The following is a 20027-nucleotide window of genomic DNA, read 5'->3' on the forward strand; positions in this document are numbered from 1 at the left end:
TTCTAGCCAAATTATTTATTGATTTTTTTAAAGAAAAAGAACATTAAAGAAACAGAACTAGCATTTTGATCTGCTACTGCTTGCAAGGTAATTTTAGGATTTTCATTAAAAATCATATTTTTTCCAAAAACAATTTAAGGAATTGTATAAATAATTTTAAAATTGTGAAGAGGTAAAACATAAAGCAAAAAAATAATCCAATAGCTCTAAAATACATCAATTTCATTTTTATGGAAAAAATAGTGTCTGTATATATCTATGTGTATGATAGCTATAGATTGAAATATATAGATGTTGGAATTCATATACACAAAAAAGGACTAGAAAAAATATGCTAGAATGTTAAAGAGATTTACCTCTGTTGTAGAATTAGAAGTAACTTTATTTTCTTCCTTATATATTTTTTTCTTATTATTTTCCTTATTGTTACCATCATCATTACTATTGTTATGCAATGAGAATGGGTTATTTTTACAATTGGAAAAAAAAAAAACTTCAGCTATGGAAAATTTTTGAAACTAAAATTAAGACTCATTTTTAGGTTCTATTCTCCAGGAAAAACCCACTGAAATTATAATAAATAGAATAAGAACAAAGAAAGTTTAGAACAACAAGGTAATGAGGTTTGAAATTTTAAAAACGAATTTTACAGCTATGGTGTACAAAAAAGATGAATTGATTATACAGAAACACCACCGTCTTGGGGAGAGGGACTTCTGGGACCCGGGGTCAACCAGTCTCGGCTGGCTCTGCCCACGGTGTTACAGCCATGAGCTATGTGGCTGGTGGCTTGACTCTATGGTTGACAACGTACGCTCAGCACTTACAGGTGGGCCTCGGGCACCCTCTGGTCCTGGTAGACCCGGCTCTCCTGCTTTGCCCTGAGAGTAAGGAAGGACAGAAGAGTTTAAGGACAACATTGTAAGGATTTTCCTGCTCCTGGCTGCCAGTGCTTCATATCATCCTATTTCTACAAGCCCGTCTCTGTCCACCTTGCCAGCCCTTTCCCATGGCACTTTGGTCCATTTTAGTCCACACAAATCTCCGCCGTGTACTCAGGACTATTACGTTCCTGGTTTTCCTGGGTTGGCGCTGGCTGCATAGGTTTCATCTCCCCTTTCAGTGTCAGAAGCACTTCGGTGTGGATGAGAAATCGTGCACCTGTCTTGCTTCTATACGACTTTATAGCTACTCACAGAAACACTTCAAGGCAGCTGTTAACTCTTGCACTTTACATGTGGCGACATTGAGGATCAAAGAAGTTACATGTTTGACAAGTTATTAAACAGCAAAGGCAGGCTGCCTTCTGGCTGAGTGCCACACCCAGGGAGCAGGACACTGCTTTCAGGACAGCAGCTGCACCTGCTCACAGGAGGCCTGTGACGTACAGGGCCTTATTCCCTCCCCTCCTCTCACATACACAGAAGTTACAGGACAGTCTTGCTGTTTACAGTTCTTCACTGCCTGCAGTCGGCATTGCCCTGCACAGAAGGAAGCCAGGAATAAAAGCCAATGAAAGCCTGGGGGGCTCAAGTCACATTAAGTGGTCAGGGGCGGGCAGGGGTGGGGTCGGGGGAGCAGAGGAGAGTGGGGGAATGGCCAGTTTGGCTGACGGCCAGTGGGGGAATCTTGCTAGGCCTGGAGGATGTGCCCACCCCTAAATGTTTTGTCCACCTCGTTTTTACAGGTTATAAACCTTGAGGATCACCTGGGCCCACTAGGGGGACAGAGGAAGGAAAGGAACATCCTTAGATTTAGAGAAAAAATTACAGAGAGAAGAGTGAGGCACAAAGCTCTGATTTCCAGGTGTGTTTGGTTTTTATCCTTCTATCCCAGCTCTTCTAACTCTAGCAGTATGATGCTGGGGTGTCACTTCCTTTTCTCTGCATCTCTCTCACAGTTGTAAATCTGGGACAATTCTCCCTCAAAGGTCTTTGCAACTGAGGGTGGAGGGTGCACAGGTCTGGCCTGGCTCCTGCCCCATAGTCAACTGTGACAGCCAGCAGAAAAATGGGACAGCCAGCAGCTGCTGCAGGTTTTCGGTGTGCGAGGCACAACTTGAGTGCTTTACACTATGATGCCAAGGAAGCCTGACTGCAATGCAATGGGGGATGTGCCCTTATTATCCTTCAGAAGAAACACTGAGGCACAGAGAGGTTAAGTCATCTGCTCAAGGTCACACAGCTGGGGTTCTAATCCAGGCATTCTGTCTCCAGAGTCCCTGAAATTCATCTTACACTGTAATTAATGCTCAAATGTCTCTTAATAAAAACTTAAGCAGGCAACTCAACACTGTCTATTCATCTATTTGTGTATCTATCCATCCACTCATTCATCTATGTATCCATCTATCTAGGTACTGTTTATCTATCTGTCTTTTTATCCATTTGTGTTCCTCACATACAGGAATTGAAGGGATAGGTCAAAGTGAAGAGGGACCCCACCACCACCTGTAGCAGATGTTGCCATTTCCCAACTGAGTCCTCTGGGCTCACCCAGGAGGGAGCCTGACCTTTGTGGAACAGCTTCTGCACAGGTGACCTGAAGGGTGTGCACAGAAGGAGGATGTTCCCTGACTTTAGGAGGTGCTTGATTTTGAGGTATGGAAGGCCGAAGTGTGCAGGAGTTAATGCCTCCAGGAGCAATCAGAGGGTCCCCAGCTGCCCCTGGAGTCACCACTTGCCAGCCTGTTTTTCATCACTTCCTTCTTTTCCTGCTCCATTCCCTCACTCCCTCAGTGCTTCACGGGATCACCTCCCAAATGCTCTATCTGCATCCAAATCCTTGTCTTGAGATCTTAGGGATACCAGATTCTACCATTCCTGTGCCAATTTCCTCAGAATGATTACACATCAGGATGGCTGTGCACTGACACTCGAGAATGAGCCAACTGGGTAACTCTGGAATGGGTGCCCAAGGCAAGAGCTGCCCCTGGGTGGGAGTGGCTGAGTCCTGCCTCGTCCAGTGGAATCAGTCCTGTCTCCTCCTGCATTGTCCATTGCTTTGACCATTGCTTACCCAGAACAGGCCTGGTCCTACGTCAGCAGATGCCTGGTTCCTAGCCTGGTGGGCATTCCATAAGCAGAGTAACTGAAGACTAGCATCCTCAGTTATCCTGCACTGCAGATGACAGCCTCTCGGGATAATACACCCACTGCAGTAAGGCAGGTGCCCTGCTCTGCAGCAGTTAACTCTGGGGTCAGCTTTTGGGAGTGTGAGTCCTCGATGCTTCATTCACCAGCTCTACAACCTTGGCCAAGCTGTCAGCCTCTCTGTGCCTTAGTGTCCACCCCTTGGGGCAATCATGGTACCCACTCCCCATAAGGTTTTTCTGGGACGACATTGGAAAAAAATGAAGTGCTCAGTGCCCCTGGCCCTAGGTGCATGCACAGCAGCTGTCAGCCACGGTGTGGTATCTGTGCCTCTCTCCCCACTTGCCGCATTGTCACCCAGGCTGGCTGCCATCTGCCCTCCCCAGGCAGCTCTGCTAGATGCCAGCCTGCAGCGACTCAGCAGGAACTTTTCACTTTGCTCGGCTGCTGAAAGCTCTCTCTTTTCCTCTCAGCAGTGAATTTTGGTCTCAGCATCTGGAGCACAGTGTAAAATGATAAAGGAGGTGCTTCCAGCAAGTTTCATCAGATTCGGAATGAGTCATAATAGTTTAGGTCCACACAAATTAAATGGAACATCAACCTCACTGTAGAAACTTTTATGTAATTCCACTTAGTGGTTCTAAAGGCTCTGCAGCTCTGACCTCACCAGGACTTAAAACTAGGGCAGTGGGGAAAAGTAACTTACTAAAATAATTATTAGTCAAATAAGCCTGATGCACTGAACAAAATTTTCACCTCCTTTGATTCCCCAGCAACTCTGGCAAGTTGGTGTATTATACTCATTCTATTTAAAAAGAAACTGAAATTCGGAGATGCCTTCTGACTCGCCCCAGGACACAGAGCCTGTAAGGAGTGTGGCTGTGTCCAGAGCCAGTTTATTACTGTTATTATTATTGTTGTTGCTGTTGAAATTTTGGCATAAAGTATTTTCATTTAATCACTGTATTTTAAACTTAATTTGTCAATGAGTAATGCATACACGTAGCTTCAAAAATTTAAAAAGATAACAAAAAGATTAAATACTGTGGAGTATAAAGTTGCTTTCTCATTCCTCTGTTCCTTGGCTGACAATCATCCTCTCATGGATGGAAGTTACTTTCGCTAGTGTTTTATGGAGTCTCCAAGAATTCCTTTATGTAAACACTAGGAAAAATGTAATACGAGACTACACACAAGGTCTCCCCCTTTGCGTTTTCGCTTAACGATCAATCATGGACAGCCCTGTGTCAGTATCTAGAAAATGTCCTCATTTTTTCCAGCAGCTCTTGGTATCCTATTGAGTGGACATCTCATCATTTAACAAGTCTCCTACTGGTGGACATTTGGAGAACCCAAGTCCCTAGACCACCAATGTCATTCTTCATTGTCCCCTGGGTGCTGTGGCTGTAAGAGGGCTCTGGGAAGACACCAGAGCTGCCAGGAACTGAAGGATCTTCATCACCGCAGATCCCCGACCCACAGGCAACCTCAGTGTGCACAGCCCTGAGGTCACACATACGGGTCTTTGGAAACCCCTACACACTCCCAACAACAGCTACTGGGGCTCTAGAGACGTCCTATGGGAACGTGGTTCATCTCATTGTGTGTTCCTGGACAGTGGACATTAAAGAAAAACAAAAACAAAACAACAAAAATTCTATGCCAGAGTTAAAAAAAAAAAAAAAGCAAACTCACAAGGCCTGGAGCCAGCAGGTGCTGCCCAAGTTTTCATTGGGTACCACGGTCTCTTCAGACACCAGATTTCTACTCAGGCCGTGCCATCTGTCCCAGCGTCCCCTCCCACAGCACTAGGACTGAGGCTGCCAGAGGCAATGGGACGAACCATGGAGAGGTGGGCAGGAGCCTTGGGCTCAGGTTCTGATTTTGTCCCCAGCCCATCAAGTGACCTTGGGGTCTTCATTTCACTTCCCTGAGACTCATTTTCTTCAGCCTTAAATGTGGACAGTAGCGTTTACCTCGCAGGGTTGTTGGGATAAGTAAATAAAAGAATGCATAGAAAATACCTATATTTGTGCTTGGTTCACAATAGCTCCTCATCACAGAGCGGTTGTTACTGAGAAATTATGGATTTGGCATGTAAGGTGATTAGAAGTTCAGAGCCCCTTACCGGCTCTCCAGGGGGACCTGGCTTTCCATCTCTGCCCTCTTTGCCTTCTTCTCCCTGCAAGAGAAACTCAGTTTGGTCATCAGGTCAAAGATGGTCAGAGCAGAGGGAGAGGCAGATGCAGTTTCGGCATGTCTGGCCGCCTAGATTCCAGCAGCTGTGTTCACAGTTTGCGTTAAGGGGGCATCTCAACGGACAGAATTGCTCTGATTTCCTGGTTTCTTCCCTAACAGCAAGATTCTGGCTGTGGGTCTCCGACCCGCACTCTGACCCGGTACACAGTGGAAAAGTAACCGGTTTCGCAATAATGTCATTATTATCGCTATTTATCTAAGGAAGCTCCTCCTGGACATTTTCATGAGGTCAAACTGGGGACATTTGAGCCTCGTGTCTGGCTGAACATGGAGATGTTGGGAAGGGAGATGTGGGTGCTGATGAAGATGATGAGGACATTCAAAACATGCAGGAAAGCACTTAGCCCAGGGCCTGGGATACATGAGGGCTCAGTGAATGACAGCAAGGAGCATATTTGGGTCACAGAAAGGCCATGGGTATTTTTCATTTCTTTCCATGAACTCAAGCTATGAGTCTGTGATTCCCCCACCTGTTCCTGGCCACGACTAGCCCACTTCCTGCTGTAGAGAGGCTGCTACAATCCTCATGTTTATGTAAGAGACGATGATTTCTTCAGGAGTCTGTGAAGATGGGAATGAAAGCTCTGTATGATGATGGCTATGACATCAGCAGACTTAGGTTCCAATCCTGGGCCACCTGGACCCAGGTGCTGGGGAAAGAAAGCAGCAAGAACCAACGCAGAAGGAAGCTGGGTCCAACGAAGAGAGGACTGAATCCTGCTCGCACGTACTGGGCATGTGTCTGGGGAAAGTTACTGAAGCTCTCAGCTCCTTACTGCCTCCTCTCCTGAAGAGAGAGGATAAGCTGCCTTGCAAAATCACTTTGGGGCTTAGGGCCAATGCTTCTGTTTGCAATGCTCAACAAAACAGGTCTTGGTAACAGCACCTGTGATGTGGCTGCCCCTGCTGCCTCAGCTGCTAATAAAATCGTACTCTATTCCCTGCCAGCGACTTCAACATCAGCACCTTGGCCTGGATGAGAAGCCACCGTGGACAGGGATCAAAATTTATTGACCTGGCTACAGTCTCAGTGCTCTATGTGCACCTGTAACTCCTCATGAATGCTGCTCCTGGCATAACTGTGTTAATACCAAATAAACCAACTTTCGTATTGATCCTCTTCAATTAAAAGTTTACCTCCAAAAACTATTTTTCCCTGTGCGTGGAGGCAGTGGGGAGGATGGTTGAGATAGCAGTGCACAGAAAGGAAAGCAGTGGCACAGGACGAAACACGCATCAGAGACAGACCAGCAAACTGAGGCTGGAGGCTGAGGGGAGACCTGGGGGACTCCTGGTGCAGACACGTGGTCCCCCGCGAGCAGCAAGAACATGACTTGAGAAAATGCTGAGGCTTACTTAATAATCTGAGAAATAAATGTGGCTTGTTGGAGAGGAAGGCTGCCCCTTGCTAACTGTGCATTACTTAGCAAATCTTGAACTTCTCAGAGCCCCGGTTTTTTCACCTTTAATAAATATGGATCCTCACATCTACATTGCAGAATGAGGATTTGATGTGGTAACCCACATATAAAGGGTCACCATGCATGGCGCAGAGTTGGCCTTCAACAAATGGAGAGATTCATTGTTTTACTTCATGGAAGTTAATGCTGGTGTTTGAATGTCAGTGAAAGTTTACGGGGTCTTGCATCTCTCCCAGCATCTAGCAGAAATGAAAGGAATCAATATTTCTTGACCAGGCACAGTGGCTCATGACTGTAATGCTAGCACTCTGGGAGGCCAAGGTGGGAGGATTGTTTGAGCTCAGGAGTTTGAGACCAGCCCGAGCAAGAATGAGATCTTGTCTCTACTAAAAATCAAAAAATTAGCCAGGTGTGGCATATGCCTGTAGTCCCAGCTACTTGGGAGGCTGAGGCAGGAGAATTGCTTGAGCCCAGAAGTGTGAGGTTGCACTGAGCTGCAATGATGCCACTGCACTCTACCCAGGGCAACAGAGCAAGACTTCGTCTCAAACAAACAAAAAAAAGTTATTATGTTAGTATAAGTAAATAATACATCCATGTCTTTTTGAGGTTGGTCCTTCAACCTGAATACCTTCTTCCCAACACTTCTCAACTTTCTCTACCTAGAAAACTTGACCTAATCATCTTGAGTGTCACCTCTCCCAGGAAGCCCCAGGTACCCCCTCAAAGTCTATTTCTTTCTTGTTTGGCTTCTCCATGAAACTGCTCCTTGAGGGCTGGGACACATCTGGGTATGTCTGGCACCTCGGATGCTGGCTCAGGCCGGGAGCTTGCTGGGGAGGGGGCGGGTGAGGCAGACACAACACCAGCAGGCATGCATAGTTCCATGCCCTAACTGCCATGGTGCAGGATGAAAGGAGTCGTCTTAGAGCACAGCTCAGGTTCCTACTTAATCCCTCTGGGGAGGTTCGAGGGTGTCTCCTGGGAGGGAATGACTTCTAGGGGAGACCTCGGGAAGAGCAGTTTGGTGGGGCTGTTGTGAGGGTGCTGTGTGTTAACTTATAGAAAGAGCTTTGCACAGAACCTTCCATTCAGTGAGCACAAGGTACATGACAGCTATTGTGACTTCTGCTGCCCAGGCCAAAGGAAGAGGAAGAGTAACCTAGGCAGGAATGATCTGTGGGTGGGAGACAAGGTAGGTTAGAGTAGCTGGGAGTGAGGGGCATGGGGGTGGAGGTAAGGGGGCAGGGGTGATAGAGAAACAGGGAAGAAAGCAGTGGTCCATCTACCAGGCGCCAGGGACATAATGGGGCCCAGCATTGGCTTAGGCCTGAGCACAATGATGAGAAGGGAAATGACATGATGGGATTTGCACTGGAAGAAAAGAAGTGAGGGAGGGAGAGGCAAAGGAAAGGTGGGAGAAAGGAGTTGGTATTATGAAGAAAATGACTTAATTGCATACGAGGTTGTTTTCCTCTTCTGCAGTACTCTAAAACATAGGGGATAAGGGGTTGACACAAAATCTAAACTGGACTTTTCTCTCCCTGGCTTTGCCACTGCTGGAGTTCAAGCAATGCATGTTTCCTAGCTGCTACGACACCCCAGCCTCCAGGGTTGCAATTAACTCTGACATCCCAGCACACCCCTCAGATCTGCATGCCCTGGACAGGTTACCTAACCTCTGGGTTGCAGGGTTCAGACAGGGCAGCTGATGGCGCTTAGGAAATGCCCTCTCAGTCAAGGACAACATGTATCAGTATCCCAGGAGGAAGGCTCTGTGAAAGAAACCCATTCATCCACATATTTTGTTAATTAATATCCGCTGTGTGCTCATTATGGTGGGGACTCAAGGCTGAATGAAAGCAGATTTAGTTCCAGCTCACATAGAATCCATAGCCCAGAAGAGAACCCCATGATTACTGGCTATTCTTCAATGTTATGTCCCTGGATCTAGCAAACAGTAGGTGCCCAATTGGAGTTTGTTGAATAAGGGATTTGATCAAATCAATGAATAACAGATGACTAATGAATCCATTACACCAATAGAAATGTGATTACCAGCTGAGATGGATGCTCAGAAGGAAAGGAAGACAGGATACATCCTAGCCTGGGGCAGGGAAGGGCGATGCCCGGGACTAGAAAGGAAGAATCGAAGGCATCTGCAGTGAAAGAGAGCAAGAGGCATCCTGGTGGCCTGAGAGGGGGTGTCCAGTGAGGCAGGAGAGCAGACAGCCTGTTCTAGGAACCAAAAGGAATCCAGTGTGGCTGGAACAAAAGAGGAGACTTGGGGGGCGGGTGGGGGGCTGTAGAGAGTAGATGCTGCAGCAGCAGGCACAGCTCAAACCCAGAGGCACAGAAAATTCACTCTCAATGCAGAAGGCAGTATGTGGCCTTTCTGGAGAAACCTTATTACAAATGCTTTGCAGAGCTTGACCCTACTGGGAAGTATATTAAATTGCAAAGTTCAGAACAACATTTTTGGAAAGTAATTTTGCAGTATGTATCAAGAAACTTAGATATTGTTGTACTCTGACAAGTAAATCACACTTAAAGAAATCATAAAGAAATTTTTAAATGCTATGGATAAAATTGTCGATTCTAGTTTTTATTAAAAAAATGCTAACATTTATGGGGCAACAGAAGAATGATCATATATATTATGGTGCTTTCATTGGATTTATTGTATGCAAAGTTTATGAATATTTAACACCAGCATGGGAAATGGAAAACATTTATATATCACAAGTAGTTATGTATTACATATGTGTTGTTTCAATTATATATATAATTATATATATATATACATATGTAGAGAAAAAAGAAAAAATACTATGTAAATAAATAAGCAACAGCCAATATATGTATAAAAGAAGAACAAGATTAAGACTGATTCCTCCAAAAATTTAGTTGACTTTGACTGATAAACAAGTTAGTGATCATTTTGATTATTTTTATTCTAATTTTCTATAACACTCAAAATTCCCATAGCGGCCATGCCTTGCTGTAACAGTGGTAGAATATATTTTTGTTTGCTTGTTTTTTATAAAGAGACACTAGGTTTTTCTAAAACAAAACCAAACACCACTTACTGGGATTCCAGGTATTCCAGAAGGGCCTTCAGGGCCAGGAGGACCTTCTTTCCCCTAAAAGATCCAAGACATAAAAACACTTTGAAATTTCTTATTAGCCTTTCTGGAAGCGAATGATTGCTGTCTCACAGGCTAGAAGAACAAGTGTTTGGTTAGAAGCAAGGTGTGCTTCTGTTGCAGCCTCATTGCTTTCCTGGATGTGCCTTGCACAAAGTAGTGAGGCGCCCTGGGGTAGGACATACTTATCCACGTTGGTGTGCACATCAGGACTCACTCTGGTCATGTTACATAAGCTAAGGGAAAACTGGTGATTGGAAGGCCAGTGGAAAGAAGCTATTGGGGCTTTGGGGTCCATAAAACCTGGGTCCAGATCCAATGCTGCATTTGTCCCCAACCTTTCTGAAATTCAGGTCCTCCACTCATACAGCACAGACAACAGTACTTTCACCTCGAAGTGTCGTGCATACAGGAGCCTATGCAAGTGGACAGCTGACCAGGGGGTGTGTATAACAGAAGGTTTGATTATTTTCATCATTTCTTTAGAGGCTCCTAAACTTTACCATCAATGGTTGCTTTTAGTATCTCTTGCCCTCATAAAATAGATCTCTATGCTATTATGTTGCGTGACACTTGAAGATTGCCTAAACATATTGCCACTTACACCAGTGCAAAATTATAACCACAATAAAACAAAATATTCACCCTTCCCCTACATTATAACACCCACAAACACAAAAGCATATAAAGTAGATATTTTTTGTCAACCTGGGACAGAGACTTCATTATCATTAGGGATTTTTAAATATTGATAATGGAGCTTCCTGGATTCCTTCCTGGATGCTAATTGTTTCAAAGACCCTAGTATGGAAACACCAGTGATCTAGGACAGGGGTCAGCAAACTCTGCCCTCTGCCAGTTTTGTAAATAAAGTTTTATCAGAACACAGTCACACAATTAGTTTATATATTGTCTGATTTTGCCTTGCCAAAGCAGAATTGAGTAGCTGCAACAAAGACCAAATGGCCCACAAAGCCAAAATATTTACTATTTGGTTCTTTATGGAAGAAGTTTGCCAAGCTCTGTACTAGACCATTCTCTTCAGTCTTGGGTGAGAAAGGCACAGTTGCATAATAGGATTTTGGCAGATCTGGGAGAGGACTCCACCTCTTCACTCCCTGTCCAGTGCTCTTCTCATCACAACCAGACTTCTCTTTATTTAGAAAGCAATTCCACTGGCAGAAAGCACGGAAGTTAAAATATGATAAACTCTTCATCGACTTCTGCTTAACCATCCCCCATGATAAACCAGCCCCTCCATTCTCTCCAAAAGTCTATGCCTAATTTGGCACCACAGTATACCCTGCTCCTCTGCTTTCACCAGGTGAGTTAGCCTGCTTGTCCCTCAGCCTGTTTGCACAAGTTCTTTGCTATGGAAAGTATATGATTTAATTATTTATTAAATAACCCATTGAAATTTACGCTAGTTAGGTTAGGGCTTTGAAAATATTTGATAAACATGATTCGCCCACCACTCACTGTCTAAATAGATAGCTATTACATAGCTATGAAAGATTAGGGGGAAATCCTAACAACTTAGAACTCTACATTTATATTGCTTCACATATGTTGTATACTCTAAACCACTTTTTAAAAAAGCAACAAAAAATGATAGGTGGATATTCTTTTTACAAGAATAATGATAAGGGACCCCATTCATTATCCAAAATCAAAGTAGAGGCCTTCATCCTATGTCAAACAGATTAACAAATGGTTTTATGTTTTAATTCAAAATAAAATAGCCACGTTTTAAATGTGCAAGCATCTTATTATTATTATGTCCTGTTTAGCTTTTCTTTTTAAATTTCTCTTTTGTAACTATCAATACTCACTCTTTGAACAAGGAAAACTTCAACTATATTCTGGTTTGATGTTTATGGTAAAGTATCAGGACCACGGACAGCTTCAAGTGCTGCCATACCTTGCCAAGGGGTCCCATGACGGAATCAACATCTTATTTAATATGGTTTAATTTCTAGGAATATAATGGTTTTGCATCTGGGCTCTGCATTGTATTCACCCCAAGCGAACAGGTCATTGGCTTTTATCTGGTAAATCTTTTGCTGTCTGAGAATCAATACAAATCTGCCTGCACAAGGCTTTATATTATATTTGTCCTGGGATTTTTAGCTAAGTTGCTTCAGAAAGGTTTAACCAGGTGACTGTCCTAAAAGGAACCATGTGGCTATTATTTTTCAATTTCAGCTTCCCTCTGGTCCCCAGCTTCAGCCACCCCACACAGTGGGTCAATGTGGAATAGTGGAAAGAACAGTGAATTGACTTAACTCCCAATTTAGACATTAATTTCTCGTATGACTTTGAATGAGTGATTTAACCCCATTGGGCTTTGTCTTTCTTTTTTAAAAAGGGAGAAGCTGCTCTAAATAAATTCTAAGGTGACCTCTTCATGAGTCCAGAGATACCAGGGTAGGGGTGACCTGCTTGCTAGCTAGCCTTGGAATACGTTGGTGAGATCCCCATGGACTGGGGTTTGTGTCTGGCTCTGACATTTCCTCACTGTGTGACCCTGAACTGATCATCTCATTTCTCCAATTCATTCTTTCCTTATTTATAAAATGGGGATAATGATTCAGGACCTTTCTGACTTAAAGAGCTAAAGCAGGAAGGACAATCAGATGAGACAAGGGCTATCAGTGTACTACATATTCCTTTAAATGCCATGTATTTAGTAGGTAGTGGCTACTACTCCAATACCTACTAAACTGTGGTCCACCCCTTGCTTTATGGCATTGAAACCAAGAGTGGTTCTGGCAGCTTCATGAAATGAATATAATCTGTTTTTTTAGGTAAAAGCCTTGGGTTCAAATGCCAACTCCACCAGTTGTAATTTTGGGATCTTGACTGGTGACTTCTTTTTAAATTACATTCTCCTCGGCCAGATGCGGTGGCTCATGCCTATAATCCTAGCACTCTGGGAGGCCGAGGCGGGCGGATTGTTTGGGCTCAGGAGTTTGAGACCATCCTGAGCAAGAGCGAGACCCCGTCTCTACTAAAAATAAAAAGAAATTAATAGTACAACCAAAAATATATAGAAAAAATTAGCCAGGCATGGTGGCGCATGCCTGTAGTCCCAGCTACTCGGGAGGCTGAGGCAGAAGGATTTCTTGAGCCCAGTTTGAGGTTGCTGTAAGCTAGGCTGATGCCACGGCACTCTAGCCCGGGCAAAAGAGTGAGACTCTGTCTCAAAAAAATAAATAAATAAATAAATAAAAAATAAATTCCGCTCTCCTCTTTCAAACAATCAGGATAACAGTGGCTACCTCCTGCCTGGCATTCACCCAGCCAATACCACAGGCTCATAGTGAGTTAGCTCTGAGTCATTCCACACTCCTGAACCTGCTCAAAATGGAAACTACATTGACAAGAAATGGAGTTATGTGGCCTAAATCTAGGGTCTATTTGCACTGGTAGTTGTAAACTGAATTCTGGAATCACAGAAGGCCAGGTCATTTCATCCAAACCTTTGCTTTAGTGGCAAAGTAATGAGGGCTCCATCATAAAGTTGTAGCAAGGGATAGAACCTCGAAGTGCGTGAGCTGCAGCAGTGCAGAGGACCAGGGCAGGGTTGGCAAACATGTGAAGTTCTAGAAAGGCCAAAAGACAGACAGAAAGCAGATCCTGTCCCCTAAGGAACTTACAGGCAGCCCTTGGATTCCTGGTGGTCCAGCAGCTCCTGCAATTCCATCTGCCCCCTAAAAAAGACAAGATAGATAGTTTTGTGTCCACCTAGAAAGAAGTCATCAGCCCCCTTCACTTTGTACTCAAAGCAATGGATAGATGTTAAATTCTGAGCCCTCTCCCAGCTGCCTGAACCATAATTATATCAAATGTGCTTCTGCCTTCCCCATCAGGCTGGGCTATTCTCTGGAAATGCAAGATGTTGGGAGAACAGCAGTCCCGTTTTAGGAAGGGCTGAAACATTAACCATCCAGTCATACCTAAGAAAACAGAAAATGGTCTAACTTCAGAGTGGACATTTTCAGCTAATTATCAGGCAACACTTCAGGATGGAAGGTAATAAATTAACAACTGGATTTATCTTCCAAGAGATTATGAAGGCAATTTCTTGTGTCACTCAGGGATGGAAAAATGCATAGATAATGGAAGAAGAGTTCTATGCAGGTAAGTGAGCAGTGCAAAGTGAGCCCCAGGAATACTTTTGCCTCAGGACTCCTCCATATGCTTTTTCCTCTGCACTCTCATCTCCCGTGCATCCACAGGGCCACATCCTCCCTTCCTCGAGGTCTTAGCTCAGATATCAGTTTCTTAACGAGAGTTTTTCTCCCTAATAGACCCCAAATTGAAAGCCCCTGCCCTTCACCATCCCAGTCAGGACTCTTTTCTGTCTTTTCTTTGTAGCACTTGCCAATGTCTGACGGGCTCATGCTTATCGACTTATTTGTTTATTGTCTGTCTCCCTCCTCCCACACATCCTACTTCATGAAGTCAAGGACTTTCTTTTTATTCTTTCCTCATGGGAGCTAAAACAGTGCCTGGGATATAGAAGACACTCAGCATTCTTGAATCAATGGATAAACTAGGAGCTGAGCTGGCTGGGTGATGAAGGCACTGGTTCTTTAGGCTAATTCACACTCTGCCTCTTACTAGCTTTGGTTAAATCATGCAAGATCTCTAAGATTCAGTTTCCTTGGCAGAGAAGGGCTAGAAATTGCCCACACCCTACAGAGAGGAGGGCTAAGTGAGGCAGTGTTTATTAATACAAGGTAATCAGGCCTGAATAGAGAGTATTGGTTAGGATGCAGCCTCTTAGAGTCAGAGTTCCTGGGTCCACATCCTACTTCTCCAATGGCTGGTTGTGTAACCCTAGGCAAAGTACTTCAATCCTCTGCTTCTTAGTCCTTTTGTAAAATGGAGGAAAAGAACAGCACCTATTTCCTGTGGGTTGTAGAGAGAGTTGAACAAGTGACACATAAGGAGTTAGCCACCACCAGACACATGCTAGGGGCTCTCCCAAAAGGGTCTTCCATTAATAAATATAAGTGTCTACTGTCCACACCAAGACCAGGAACACTGCAGATACCAACTAAATATGGAAGTATAAACAAGGAAGTTCTCATTGTACTTTATTAGTATCTTTCTGGCAGTCTTTATTTAGTTATTTTATACACACTTATTGAGTGCCTGTATCGTACCAGGTACTAGCCAAGTTTTAGGGATATAAAAATGACTGACTACACCATGGTCTTGGACCTCAAGGAAATTTGATTTAGCTATGGAAAACCTGTCTTATTTTTAATGCACAGCAAATTCCTGGGACAGGATGCAGTCTGATTTATCTCTACCTCTTCTTACTAGGTAGGGACCCAGTAAATGTGCATGAAATAAAGGGATGCTGATACTATTTGAACAAATAGACTAAGGTCGATACTTTAATTACATGTATAGTTCAAAGCCAGCATAAAAATGGAGTTTCTACTTCAATCTGGATTTTTCTACATAACTTTAACAAAAGCTTCTGACATTCTAGACTCTGAAAACTTGGGAAGTTGGAATAAAATCCCCCACTGCATACTGGAAACAGGGTAATGGTTTTATATGGAAGAAGATGCTAACTGATTACCAGAAAATAAACACTGAGAGAAAGAGCCTTGTTAGCTTGGTAACCATATCCCCAGGTACCTTGGACAGGGGCTGACAAACAATGAGCAATCAAAAACAGACAGCAACGATAAAAAGCAAAAACAAAACAATGCATACATGACCAGGAGGGCTAATTTTCTGCTCTGGAGTTCCTTCTGCATGATTGGCTGCTGAACCTATATGGGCAGCTGACTTAGCATCCATTCCCAAAGGCAATTCACAGCACAAGGCATGGCACAAAATAGAAGCTCAATAAACATCTGCCGAGTGAACTGAAAGCATTAATCAGTTGAAGACAGACAAGCTGGCTTCTGATTATGATTGTTTTTGAGCCTCAGATTCATCATCATAGATTCATCATCTATGAGAAGAATAAGCCAGGAGCCATTTCCTGCAGTTGTCAGAGTTCTAAGATGCTGCACTTTCCGATTAGAAGACACCAGGGTTTCATTTGTCTTGGAGACAAGTGACAGGCTTTGGAACTACCAGGATGGAGTGGGGATGGGGCTTTAACCCAATATGCAGTTTCTGAGTCCTTCAGGGATGCTAAAGTCATCATGATGTAATATTTTCATAAGTGAACTATTCTTTTTGATAAAATTAGTTCCCTCTCATATGTCCCTCCTTGCTTAACACTAACACGTCTCTACACTACCCATTGTGTCACCACCTTTATCATTCAATTGTCAGATGCTGCAAAACCCAATAACACGTGAAAATATAACATACAACAATTTACTAAGTGAAATTGTAAATCTTGAAAGAATTTTAGAATTTGTGAGGTTAAATGACAGCAAACTGATCAGTCACTTACAATCTCCTCCACAAATGGGCACATGGCAGCGTTGGAGCAGGTTAAGAAATTTAAAAGAATTTCAATGTCAAAGGCACTTGGGAGAAAAATGACAAAGATTTAAGGCAGGCTTCCTGGGAAACTGAGAAAGCTTCTAGTACTTTTGTGGGTAATTTACCTTTTATAAGTTTGCTGTAAAAGTCAATCCTGAAGTGAAAGATGTTGTTTCATGGTCTTATATGATTTTGTTCAAAAAAATACACTTAAAACTTTATTCTAATAGACAATGCACAGTAACAATTAGAAGTCAGTTAGAAGTTGCTAAAAAAGAAGACAAAGCAAGCTTAATTTCATACATTTTAACTTCGTCATGTTAACTGAACCTCTTTTTCACTATTTATGATGGCAGGTTGTTCTCCATGTGAAGTGTGTTACCTTACAGTGGTCTTTTAGCTAATCTCAGTGCCCTCTGTTTGCGAGCTCTGGGAGATTGGGTCTCACGGAGAGCATGTGGGAAGTCCCAGGGGACTAAATCCCGGGCTTGGAAGGGACAGTAAGTCCCATTGCCCGTTGCCATGGCAACCACAATGGCTATGTGGGCTGCAATGGCCTTGGATTTGATCAGAGGAGTAACATAACTAATCTGTGGGAGCCCAGGCTGAAGGGAGAGAGGAATGCTAAGAAAGGCATCAGTCAACAGCAAGACTACAGCTACTACAAGAGCAGAGAGCATATTTGCTCAAGGGGCAAATCAGAATATAATTGAGATGATATTAATAATAGTTGCTACAGTTACAATGACAACAAGTACCTTAGAATAATAAAAAATGGACTGTTAAAATAGTAATAATAAATAATAATCATATGTAGTTAGTATTATTGTTATTGATTGCAGGAAATCCAGGAAAATCTGGGCTTATATAGGTACTCTCTGATTCCCAGAGCTTCTCACCATGGGACAGGTTCCCATGAAATGGAGAAAGCTGCTTCTACATTTTCTCATTTTCTACATTCTTTCCTTGAGATCGTAACCTTAAAATACAGGCTTTCTACCCACCCAAACTCAAATGAAGAAGAGAAGAAACAGGTCTGCCTGTCCTTGGCAATGTCCTCCAGCCCCAACACTGTCTATCAAGGCTACTCAATTCCTCTGCATTTTCCCCCAGGTGCCTTTGGGACCCGCACTTTCAGTTGATTCCTGGGCACCTTTCCAATGTCAGCCCAAACCTTAAAAGAAGAGACAGGTCCAGTGTGATACTACGCCCAGTGAGGAGAGATGTGCATTCAAATGCCAAGGCCACAAGAGGAAAGGATTAAAGATTATTACTTACTGGTGGTCCAGGGTTTCCGGGGGGCCCCATGAAACCTGGAACTCCAGGATGACCCTAGGAAAACATGAGAGGCAATTCTTAAAAATGACTCATAAAAAGCTTCTTACTGTGTGCAAATACCAAATTTCAGGAAGTAACTGAGAATCTACCTTCTAACCCCACTAACAATTTTCGTTAAAGACACTGACAACAAAAAGAACCTCCTTTTTACCAATAGGTTGAGAAACTATCTAACAATATTTATAAAAAACAAATATGTCCTGAAGTTGGATTTGCTTCAAAATAATGTGTGGGAGGGGTGGGAGGTGGTTGAGGGTACAAATGAGAACAAGAGTGGCTATGACAACTGGTAGCTATTGTGGCTGAATGCTGGCTACATGGGGCCTGGTTTTATTACACTCTTTATTTTTTGGATGTGTTTGAAGTATTTCACAATAAAAATATAAAAACAAGAAATAGAAAAAATATTAAAAATATAAAAACATAAAAACAAATGCACATACACAATGGAAATTGTTGGGTCAACTGAATTATGGTGGTATTACAGTTATTTTAAGAAAGAGATTCATTTGTCTGTGTATAAAGGAGTCCATTGTGCATCATAGACTGAGTCAATAAAGTTCTAGAGCTAAGTATGGCATCTAATACTTAGTCTCGTATAATAATATTATAGCACCAAACAAATCACCAAAAAACAATCGATTTCTCTGCTACCCACCCTCTCACCCGCCACTGGGAAGCACGAGCTACAACATTCAGTGTAGAGTGTGCTGTCTTTCAACAGTCATTTTTATAAGTATAACCCAAGCACATTTTGTATTTCCCAAAAGGAGTTTTAGCCGAGGACCTCCTCCAGATCTTGCACATAGCTCTCGTCTCGCTGCCTGTGGGTCACCTGCTTGCATGCCTCACCCCCTCACAGAACTGCAAGCCCAGTGAGGTCAGGGATTTGCCCCAGTGCATTCTGGACCTCAGAGCCAGTGCAGTGCCTGGCGTGGAGTCAGTTCACAAGGAGCAGGGGCTTCAACATGCAGGAGAGAGGGAGGAAGAGGGTAAAGGGTGACTGGGAGGGAGGGAGAGAAGAGAGAGGGAGAGGATGACAGAAGCACAAGCCATTTTAACTGGCAGGAAGGCTGCTGGAGTTGGGCTGGGCAGGGTCATCTGACAGCGCTGGACAGAAGATGGGGGGCAGCTCTCTTATCCACGGAGGGAGCAGCGTGTCCTTGGCAGTGCCATTCCACAGCACATCAGGAGCGGCAGTGAGCGGGCCGGATGAGCACCGACCAGAGCACAAGGTGTCTGCGAAGTGTTTCAACCCGCACCATTAGAGTCAGACAATGAGTATGCAAGAGATGGTGGGAGGGAGGGAGGGCATTTTCTAATGAATGACTATTGTTCCAGTGAACAAGAAGCAGCTAAGGAGAAAGAGCACAAAATAAAAATAAATACAAATAAAAATAAAGGCAGGCTCCAAAGATAACTGGGGGAGAGAGGACTGGTAGTGAACCAGAGACATCAGGATGGAAACCATGAAAATGTGATCTAAAAAATTCCTGCTGCAAGCAAAGAAGAGCCAAGGAATGGCATCGCAATAGCAGAGGGGAAGCTACAGGAAAAACAGTGACCCTTCTTCAGGGTGAATGGTTCATCGTAAATTGTTCTTACCTGATCACCTTTCTGTCCAACCTCACCCTCTGCACCAGGGTCTCCTTTACTTCCCTTGGAGGGAACATGAAAGAATGAAAAAAAATGTCACTGGAAATTTGAATAGCACTGCATTGCAAAAGAAAAAAAAATCATGCATTCATTCATCCATTAATTCATTCTTCAACAATCTCTTACCAAGTTCCTGTGATAGGTCAGGCATGGGGGCAGCAGATAGAAAACAAAGCCTGGCTTGAGGAATTGTTGATAAAATGGCTTAGCTGGGTTTGGGTGGCTATGAGAAGTAAATGACCTAATATCTACAAAGTGCTTAGACTAACGACAGGCTCAGTGCTATCTCTCAATAAATATTAGCTATTATTCTTTTCATCACCAGGGTCATCATCATCATCATCATTGCCATCATCATCATCACCATAACCATCATCACCATCATCACTCTCGTGGTTATCATTATTGTCACCATCACCATCACCACCACCTCCAGAATTATCAGCATTATCACCACTATCATCAACATTATCATTCTCACCTTCACCATCATTATCAATATCACTCTCATCAGCATCAATCACCATCATCACCATCATTGTCAATGTCATCATCACCATCACCACTGTGACTATCATCCTCCTCCTCATTATATTCATCATCATTGCCATTGTCATCATTACCATGCTCATAAAAACACATGGAAT

General features: G+C 43.4%; 1 protein-coding gene across 1 annotated transcript in view; it reads right to left on the reverse strand.

The window, feature by feature from the left end:
* Positions 1-20027, reverse strand: part of COL22A1 (collagen, type XXII, alpha 1) — a 253420-nt gene that overhangs the window by 24878 nt on the left and 208515 nt on the right. Inside the window, exons 47-52 of the mRNA XM_012648005.1 lie at positions 19330-19383; positions 17665-17718; positions 13578-13631; positions 9862-9915; positions 5221-5274; positions 828-881 (exon numbers count right to left, since the gene is read on the reverse strand). Coding sequence (XP_012503459.1) covers positions 828-881; positions 5221-5274; positions 9862-9915; positions 13578-13631; positions 17665-17718; positions 19330-19383 — 324 coding nt within the window. The remainder of the gene's footprint in view (positions 1-827; positions 882-5220; positions 5275-9861; positions 9916-13577; positions 13632-17664; positions 17719-19329; positions 19384-20027) is intronic.

Source organism: Propithecus coquereli, unplaced genomic scaffold (genome assembly GCF_000956105.1).
Source record: "Propithecus coquereli isolate 6110/MARCELLA unplaced genomic scaffold, Pcoq_1.0 Scaffold28, whole genome shotgun sequence".
NCBI classification, from domain to species: Eukaryota; Metazoa; Chordata; class Mammalia; order Primates; family Indriidae; genus Propithecus; species Propithecus coquereli.